Below are 9282 nucleotides of genomic sequence, written 5' to 3'. Positions count from 1 at the left end.
CCCAGCCTCGCTGCTGTCAGCCGGAGCTGCCAGGACATCCCCGCCGCCCGACGTGAGGAGCCTTGCTTTTAAAAAACATGGGCACTTTGGGGGCAGACGGCGAGTGCCAGCAGAGCCGGTCCGGAGCTGGGGGTGCCCCCCTGCCCCCGGGCCCGGCTGAAGCCGCGCTGCCGCCCCGGCTGCCCGCGGCCGGGCTCGCCACCGCCCCGCCAAACGCCGCTCCCGGGGCCAGGCCGCCTCCGCCCTTCCCCCGGAGGGGCCCGTCCCTCCGCCCCGGGGCTGCCCCGGCCCGTGGGTGCCCGGGGGGGCCGGGGGTGGCGGCGGGGCGGGGCGGGGGAGGGCTCGACCGGCTCCGGCTCCCCGGCCCGGCCAACCCGCGGCCGCCGGGGCTGAGCCATAAAAGCACCGGGAGCCGGCGGGGCCGCGGCTCCAGCTGGCCGCAGCCGTGCCCGGCGCGCCTCGGGGTGGGCAGCCCGGCTGGCCCCCTCCTGCCGCCCGGCCTCCCCCAGCCCCAGGGACCGCGCCGGGCCCCCTCCCCAAGATGCTGTTTTGGCACACGCAGCCGGAGCACTACAACCAGCACTCGACCGGCAGCTACCTGCGGTGAGTCCCCGCCCGCCCCGGGCAGCCTGAAATCCTCGGGGGTGCCCGGCGCCCTCGGCCCCCGGCATGGTGTCCGGTACGGGGGTTTGTCCTCCTCCATCCCTGGAGCCGCCCCGGCGGTGGTACCCGGCGGTGGTACCCGGCAGAGCCGCGGCATCGCCCGGTCGCTCCGGGGCCGCTCTGGGAGCCCGGTGTGCCCAGAAAATAACTTTCTGAGAAGTGTGGGCTCTTCTTTTGTCTTTTCCTAGCCTAGTTAGACAGCTAGTTGCGATTTTGCTTTATGGCTTTTTGCTGGCTTCCCTCTTCTCAGGGGCTGAGGTAATGCGGTGCAAAGGGAGAAGGTGGGACAGCTGCGGAGTGCTGTCAGAAGTCTCTGGAAAACGTCTGTTGGCAAACTAAGAGGGCATCCAGTTTTCTCAGGATGGGATTTATTTCTCTTCTTTTTGGGACGACGGGTAAAAAGCTCAGAATTTCACTTTCTGAACTTGTCTAAACCAGCTTTTTCCTGCCTCCACACAGTCGCATTTAATTAAATGTGCCTAATTTAAGCAAAAGGGCTGCTAAACAATAGTCTGTAACGTGTAGCACAAACCCGTATTTCCTCTCTCCAAGACAACAAAGCAGACAACTTTGGGAGTTTCCTTTCTGCTGGGTGCTTCTGAATTTTTTTTTTCCTAAATATGTAAAGCTGTGCTCTCAGCTGGTGTCAATTGCTGCTGCTCCGCTGAAGTGTGATTTTGCTGAATTGCAGCAGCGGAGAACCTAGCTGTAGCTCAAGAGCCTTGCTTTCAAAATATACCCCCAAATAACCACTGTTGAGAGAACATCGAGTTTGTCCGGCAAAGCACTTCAAACACAGATAAATACTTCCCTTCCAAGGAGGCATGCAATCTTAACTCTACCTGCTCCCTACTGGTGTATTTGCAAAGGATTTTTTTTTTTTTTGACTGAATAATTCCCATTATCAAATGATACAATACCATGAGAATCTTGCTTACTGGCAGCTTCCATGTTTCTTCATACAAGGTGCTTCACCTCCTTTCTCTATCCCAGTAAGTCTATTTTAACACCATGTATGTGGCAGAAGTCTTGTTCTCTCTTGCCTTGTGCTTGCGATGCGAGTAGTTGAGGACAGGGAGGATGGTAGTAGCAGATGAGCCTCAGCATTGGTACTTGTGTGTACGGTTTCTGTGTTAGAGAGCATTTACAGTGCTAAGGTTGCTTCATTAATACCCCGGATTTGTAGCACCAGAGTGCTCCAAGATCATCAAGTCTGGATCAGGCTCGAGTCCACAACTCAATTTTCTTGGAACTGGCCAGAAAACACATTAGATTATTTCTCCTGCCTTGAATGCTGGCTGGGGGGATAAAGGATACCTGATCTGGCAGGAAGGCTGCTAGCATGAAGGTAGCCTGTCAGCGTTTTAGGAACAAACTTCAGCTTTAGTGAGTATCTGCCACTGTGATCGTGGTGGTTTTGATCTGGGACTAAAAGCCCTAAAACCAGTTTTATGGCAGCAATGGCCTCAGGTGTTTCAGGGAAGGTCAGTTGAATAAAAGCCTTGTTTTTTGTAGGGACTTCTAATTCTGGCCAATCGACTCTCTGTGGGAATGTGTCAAAACATGCATTTCTAGAGGGGCATTCTTCTGCTGAGCTGTGCCTTGCTGGAGGCTCTCCATACCCACTTGTAGCGACTTTGTGGAGGAAGCTGAAATAGTACAATCCTTGAAGTAGCTGTAGGAAAAGTTTGTATCAATTACACTTTGCTGAGATCACAGCCTTTGTGCACATCTGAGATATCTGTGTGAATTCTGCTGTACCTCAGTGGTATTTGTAGTTATAGCAAGACAATGCTACAGAAAAATCCTCGTAAATCTTCATTCATTTTTATGGAAACGCTGTGTGTATTTCATTCTCTGTTCTGCCAGATGGCTGAACTGTCTCAAGTAGCTTTCTCCCTTCCCAGGTAAGTGGACTAACCCTTGGTTAAGACCAGAACTGTAAAGCTTTAGCATAAAGGTGAAACTTGGGAGAGTTTTAAGGGTTTCCACTTTTTTTTTTAAGGATGGGAACTGTTGTAAAAGCCTGCTTTTTCCAAAACTTGATTTGCAACTCCTGAGTGAAGAGAGTTGAATAAATATTGTGATGTCTTATATACCCATAGTTTAGAAATTCTTTTAAGCCTTGATCTGTTGTTCACAAACTTCTAAGTTCCAAACACTTTTAATAACGTGAAATATTTTAGAAGGGCTTCATCCAAGGCCATGGGTCCCACTGGCCATTAGTTCAAATGCTATAGGAATAAAAATGTGATTAACTTGTGTGGCTTCATCAGTGCTTTAATATGGTGAAGGTTTCTAGAAACCAAGTTGTGGATTCCTCCATGCTTAGAGTCTTCGGTGATCAGACAGCTGTTCCTGCAAGTGTAGAGGTGTTAAGAGCCTGATGTGAAATACGATATTTGAATTTTGACTTCCCCTTTCCTAAATTTCTCAACTGTTTCAGCTGAATAGGTGTACAAATTCATCACCCTTAACTGTTAAGCCTGGGCCAGATTTTGTGTGCTGTTTTTTGCAGAACTGCAGAAGCTTTCAAGCGTCAGAGTTTTTGATCTGTTCTCATCTGTAAAGCAACACGCATTCCAATAGCATTGTGCAGACAAGCGCATTCACAGAGCAAATGTTGGCATCTGGGGTGGGTGAGATGACTCTCTGGAGCAGTATCAGATCCTGCACGTGTGTGTGTGGAGCAATGCTATCTATTTCAGAAATCTACTGAAGGCATTTCTGTCACTTCATTACTGTAGTAAATCATCATCACTAAGGGGAAAAAAAAAATCCTCTCTATGGCTGCAGTTAGGCAAGAGCTGTGATTATGTCAGTAATGCCAGTAAGCAAATGGGGCTGGATGCCTTTGAGTTGGTGATAATATGGAGGGGGTGGAGTTGGAAGAGAGGATGGAAACAGAGACGGGTGTTTCTTTTCTCCCATCTATATCTGAAATGGCAGGGTTTGCTCTCTGGCTTTATTTTGCCATAAATAGGAGTACCTGTGTTTGAACCAGGTACTTCAGCAGTTTGCTATAAACTGCACTGTTTTACTCATGACCTGGGTAGCCTTCAAGGTTGTGGGTGCTATGAATGAATGCAGGGTGGATCATTAACTGAACAGGCAAGGAAAAAATTCTTAATGCTCTTTCCATAGGGAGCATGCCTGTACATGCTGGCATGTTCCTGAGCAGTTTTTCTTAAAGCTTTTTGTGTATGGGATTACTGAAAGGAGCAGAACTGCAGCCTCTGTAATGGGAATCTCAAGTCTTCACACATCTGAAGGAAATGGAGGAGGAAAAAATAGTCACTTCTTATTCTGAACTGTCTTTGTGTTCAACATAATCCTCCTAATTTGGAAGGATATTAATGTCTTAAGTAGGTGGGCACAATGATCAGAAATGTTAGTGACATGGGAAAGGCTAATGTGGTTCTTCAGGATCAAACATGCTAAGATAAGAATGCTTATTCCTGACATCTTATTTTGTACTAATCATTCTGTTGTGCTTTCAGCCTTGTTAATACCCATTCTTCTTGGGGATTAGTGTGGGTTGGGATCAGTTTGACTGTAAATCAGCAGGCAGGTCAGCATGAACATCTTGTCAAGGAGCCAGGACTGGGACTGTGCACAAGTCCTAGTGAAGCTGCTCCTGAGCACCTGTGTGTGCATTTATTAAGGCAGCCCCATGCTCTCAAGAGCTATGTGATTCCTTGGGACCAGGTTTATTAGAGTGTGAGGAGATGTTATGAGTCAATCCAGCAGTTCATGCCATCGTTTACCTGAATGTTTCCTTTTTACACCAGAGCTGTGTCTGCTCCTTACCCTTGGCTACTACTTGAAGACATTTTACTAATCTGACATTTAGCTGTCAAAATAAAGTGCCCTTTCTTGCCTTTTTTTTTTTTTTCTGAAAGGCTTTTGTCTGAGAACCCAAGAATTCTTAAACAAATACATTTCCACAGGGATGAAGAATCTATTTTTGATAATGTTTTTCCTTATCAGGTAGATTGCTTAACCAAAAAGCAAATCTGATTTATGTTTTAAAAACATAAATAGAATATTTCTGAGAATTAATTTTGCTAATACTGTCTTCTTTTGTGTCTAGTGCTGACATCCTAGAGGCAGAAGTTGCCTTGCTAATGTGGTACAGGCCAAATTCTTTCTTTTTTTAGATGTTATAACTCGGTGTTTCTCCAGAGACCATCTCCATTACCTCAGAGCATGAGAATCAAATGCAGATTGAGGTGAGAATATTCTGTGAAGTCTTTGTAACTGAATGTGCGTGAATTGTATGTTGCAGAGATGTCCTTGCACTGCCAATCTTCAAGCAGGAAGAACCGCAGCTGTCTCCTGAGAACGATGCCAAACTGCCTCCCTTTCAGTACGTCCTCTGCACAGCCACGTCACCTGCTGTGAAACTGCACGAAGAAACCCTGACCTACCTCAACCAAGGTAGGGTTTGTACTACACTGAAGGAGGGCGTATTTCCTGGGAATGATTCGTGAGAGGGAGATTGAATCCCATACTTGTGCCTTACTGGGAGGGCAGTGGGATGGGAAAAAGAGGGAAAGAGATGGGGAGGGGGATGGAGGAAAGGAGAAATATTTAATTTTTCACATTTATATACCAGATTGTCAACTGATATAAAGTAATGAAGTACCATTGATTTAACGGTTGACTGAAAGCAGCATTATAGCATGCACAGTTCCCTGGGGCCAGGTACTGGCTTGTTCTCAGACAATTTAAACTGCAGCTTCCTACCTTTGTCTTAAAAGGCCAGGTTAATTAAGTAGATTGGCAAACTTTGGGTTGGGGAGGGCCCTGAACATCGCAAGCCTCCAAGCGCTGCTGGAGGGCATTGCCAGAGGATGCATTAGCAAGTATCCAAGGCTCCTTGGTGGTCTGGGCAGAGGGTGACGTTGCTCCCACTGGCTGGGTGATGTGGCTGTGCTCAGTCCCTAACTTGACAAGTTGCTGGGGTTCAGTGCAGCAAGGGCTTCTATAACTGACCTCATAGGCTAATTTTTACTTCTGGCTAAACAAGCACTGTGTGCTTCTCTAGGCTTTTTTTTCCTCTTTGGCAGAATTTGTGCAGACACATCTGTAGTTGGAGTTTGGCTGTCACTTTGCAGCACCTCCTGCGCGTGGGTCCTGGAGGGATCAGACTTCTTCAGGCACAGATCATGCTTACTACTAAGTAAAACTTACTATGCTTATTTTCTGCCAGGTTGTAAACAAGGGCATTAGCCTAGCAACAAGCTGAAGGGTTTCTGCCCTGTGTTACCGAGATCCTCTCCTTCTTCAGGACACTCCCTCAGCTCTTCAAGCTTTGTGCACTGAGCATGAAGCTGACTCAGGTGCTGCTCTGGCTGTGTTTCTCTCCATGTTTGTACAAAGCAGAGCTCTGACCTCCTTTGGGCTCTGATCTCAGGTGTGTCTGGCTGCTGGATCTGTGTTGCTAGCTGGTAGACCCATGGAGCCCACCTAAGAAGATCAGCCAAGTGCTGCAGGCTCTATCCGAGGAGCCGGATGTTTCCTGTCGCATGAGCTGGCACTGTGCTGTCTTGCAGATCAAAAGATTCTTGAGACTTGTGACTGTCTTCCCAGTTTATCCATCCAAATACAGCAGACCCCAGGAGGTGGTACAGGGCATATCAAGGGTGAGATGGAGATGAATCATCCTGTGAAACACTAAATTCTTTCCTGTTTCAGAGTAAAAGATAGACCATGTTGTGCTAGGCTTTCTCCTGCTTAGTATCACAAGGAGTTGTCTCCTGCTCCATCTTGACACAGTACTGACCTGTTTCCTTGGCAGACCAGCAGTTCTCTATTTTCTGCATCTGTCTTTCATCCCTCAAGGGGAAAGGTGGGATGTGTCCTTGCAGAATACACCCTGGACAGCATGAGGCTGGACAGGCCTGCAGGAACAAAGCAGGGGTGAGGCTGGCAGGAGCTGTGCAGTGGGGCAGAGTTGGGAAGGGGCTGGGGGAAGAAGTGGGCACTCCTTAGAGCTGTTGACTGGCCACAGTGGATGGAAACAGCATCTTTTCCTAGAGGGTCTTTGGGTTGATTAGTGGTAGAAGATGGTGCATCTCCTGACAGTTGAATGGCTCACTGCTTTCTGTTCCTCTTGGCAGGAGATTTGCATCTGCCTGACACCTTCTCAGGAGCATCCTCACCTCATTTGTTTAAGCTCCCAAGCAATTCGTCTTCCTTCTTACACTGAGATGCTCTGGGTTTCTTGAAAAACCTCTTGAAATTCAAGGCTTTCTGTATGTAGATGGATTTTTTTTTTTTTAAGATCTTGCAATATACCTACTTTCAAAGCCATTCTGCTCCACTCCAGCAGGTTGCTTCAGAGTCCATGCCATTGCCTGCACTCTTGCTCCCAGCATTGACCGTTCCTGGTAGCAAGGGCAGGCCTTGACTGTAAATTCATCTGATGTAGTCTACCTTGATACTAAGTCCATTAGACCAAAATCCCTTGCTTGTGGTAGTTAGGAAAAAGGGGTTGGAGTCTGCTCCCATGTGGATATGAGCTGCTGTGAGAAGCTTGTGTGTTCATTGATGGTAACTACAGGTATGGGGAGAAGATGCTGGACATACCTTTCAACCAGCTGTGATCAGAGCTGGGGAGTCTAATTTCTATTGGTGGGATATCAGTGAGGATATTGCCTGGGGTTAAAAAGAGATAAGGATTTGTCTTGCAATTCCAGGACAAAGAATCCCTTTGAATTGGCAGGTAATCTCCAATTTCACCTAGAAGTTTCTGTTTAGGAACTTCTACATAAAAAGGTATTCAGTCTTTTTCATGACATCTGTGTCAAAAGCATGTTCCTCATGCGTTGACCTTCTGGAATAAAAAATAGAAGATGTGTCTGTTTAAAAGCAAATTTTAAAGTGCTTGAGTCAAATTTTCTTCTTCTTTCAGCAATACTTCTCTGTGGGAACCACTTTTGATTCTTGAGCTATATAGTTTCCCAGCAGGTACCTGTTGTGTAGGTATTTTCCCACCCCTTCTCCAAAACCAGAGGAGGGTGCTGCAACTCTTTACTTTGATCTGCTCAACACAAGTCAGGGAATCCCACACCGACCTCAATTGTCCTGCCTGAGCTCGAGCAAAATGCAAGTTAAAGGCTCTGACAGAAAATTAATCCCATTAATAGAATCATGTTGTATGAGCCTGAGGAGGTATGTGAAGGGGACCTTGAGGCAGCCCAGGTTTCTGGAGCCAATACTCATGGCATGGCAGAAAAGGTGACTGACTCTAGAGCACTGTGACCCAGCTGCAATGCCATAGCCATCTCATGAAGCAATTTAGGTCATTCCTTACACCTTATCGCCTTATGCGGACTGTAAGCAAAGGGAACCTTTTGCACCTTACCCTCTTTCTGTGCTTATCATGGTCTGGCCAAACACTGTTACATAAAACTTCCCTTCTTCCTTGTATGCTTGAGTTTTGGGATGGATTACTTTAGCAAATGGGTAACTTCATTAATGGATGTCCCTCCACCCTGTCTGTGCTGGTGAGAGCTTCAGTCATAGCTGGCTCCTAGTAAGGCAGATACACAGTGGCTGTCCCAGCTCCAACAAAGCAATTCATATCCAGTGTGGTTACCTACCTAAATCGTGAGGACTGGGTTTGGAGTTTTCTGCTTGCTGGGTGACTTTTGCCACTTGCTGTCCAAATGTTCTTTCCTGGCTTGAGCTCTTTGCCTCTCAGTAACTGACCTTTTGTCACCATGAAGCAGCTCTGCTCCCTGCCAAAGTGATGTGCACTTACTCCACATGTGACTCACTCAAGGGCGGTTAGTGAGTGGACCAGCTCAGGAGATAGTCCACGCACAGAACCGGATGGGAGAAAAGTCAGGTCTGACAGAGCTATGGAATGGGGAAAGCTAGAAGAACTGGGCAGCAAATTGAAGGCCAAGTTGCATAGCAGAGAGAAAAAGAGGAACTGGTGGAGTGATTCAGGTGAGATCTGAAAGGGTTCCATATGGGCTAGGAAGAAGGGCTGTCCAGTGGCTGCGTTTGTGTACAAATGGGAGAGGGCTCCAGGCTTGTGGAGCATAATGACTTCTCATGAGCCTTGCTTCTTGCTGGATAGACCCACAGAGGTGGTCAGTGGCATTGAGGAGGAAGAGGTCTTTGGCCTGGGTTCTCCACGAGGATGAAGAAGGAAGCTGAGAGGACTCCTGAGCCAGAGACCAGTGTTTTCAGCAAGGGCAGGGGAAGCATTTGAGAGGGAGCATAAGGGCGTGAGCTTCGCTGTTGTCTTAAGTTGACTTGGGGACATTCAGCAGTGGCAGGCTCCCAAGCTTGTCTGCTCCAGTTTGAAACCATGACTGCTCCCTGGCTGCAGCTCTAGAACCAGCCTGTAAATGAAGTTAACTAGAGTCAAATCCTTAGCTTGGTTTCCAAAGACTGACTCATTACACTTGTCCTTCCTGATCTCTTCCCCCCCTGCCTTCCCACATTCTTTGGGAAACCAGAGCCAGCGCCCTGTTAGCCCAAATTGAATATGATCTTAGTTTGCTAATCCTTAGGACAGTTCCTACATTAAGAGATCTTTACTGGACCTCAGGAGGATTACTCATCCGATGGGACAAAGTATAGACTTATTAGTATAGT

At 47.4% G+C, this 9282-nt stretch overlaps 1 protein-coding gene across 1 annotated transcript in view; it reads left to right on the top strand.

The window, feature by feature from the left end:
- Positions 1 to 541: 541 nt before the first annotated feature.
- Positions 542 to 9282, top strand: part of TFCP2L1 (transcription factor CP2 like 1) — a gene marked incomplete at both ends in the record, with an annotated part of 31951 nt that continues 23210 nt past the window's right edge. The window contains 2 exons of the mRNA XM_082312570.1: positions 542 to 603; positions 4952 to 5103. Coding sequence (XP_082168696.1) covers positions 542 to 603; positions 4952 to 5103 — 214 coding nt within the window. The remainder of the gene's footprint in view (positions 604 to 4951; positions 5104 to 9282) is intronic.

This window comes from Platalea leucorodia (assembly GCF_965183815.1).
Source record: "Platalea leucorodia genome assembly, chromosome: 5".
NCBI lineage: Eukaryota > Metazoa > Chordata > Aves > Pelecaniformes > Threskiornithidae > Platalea > Platalea leucorodia.
Note: the sequence above shows the minus strand (reverse complement) of the source record. Positions and strands in the feature narration are given on the sequence as shown.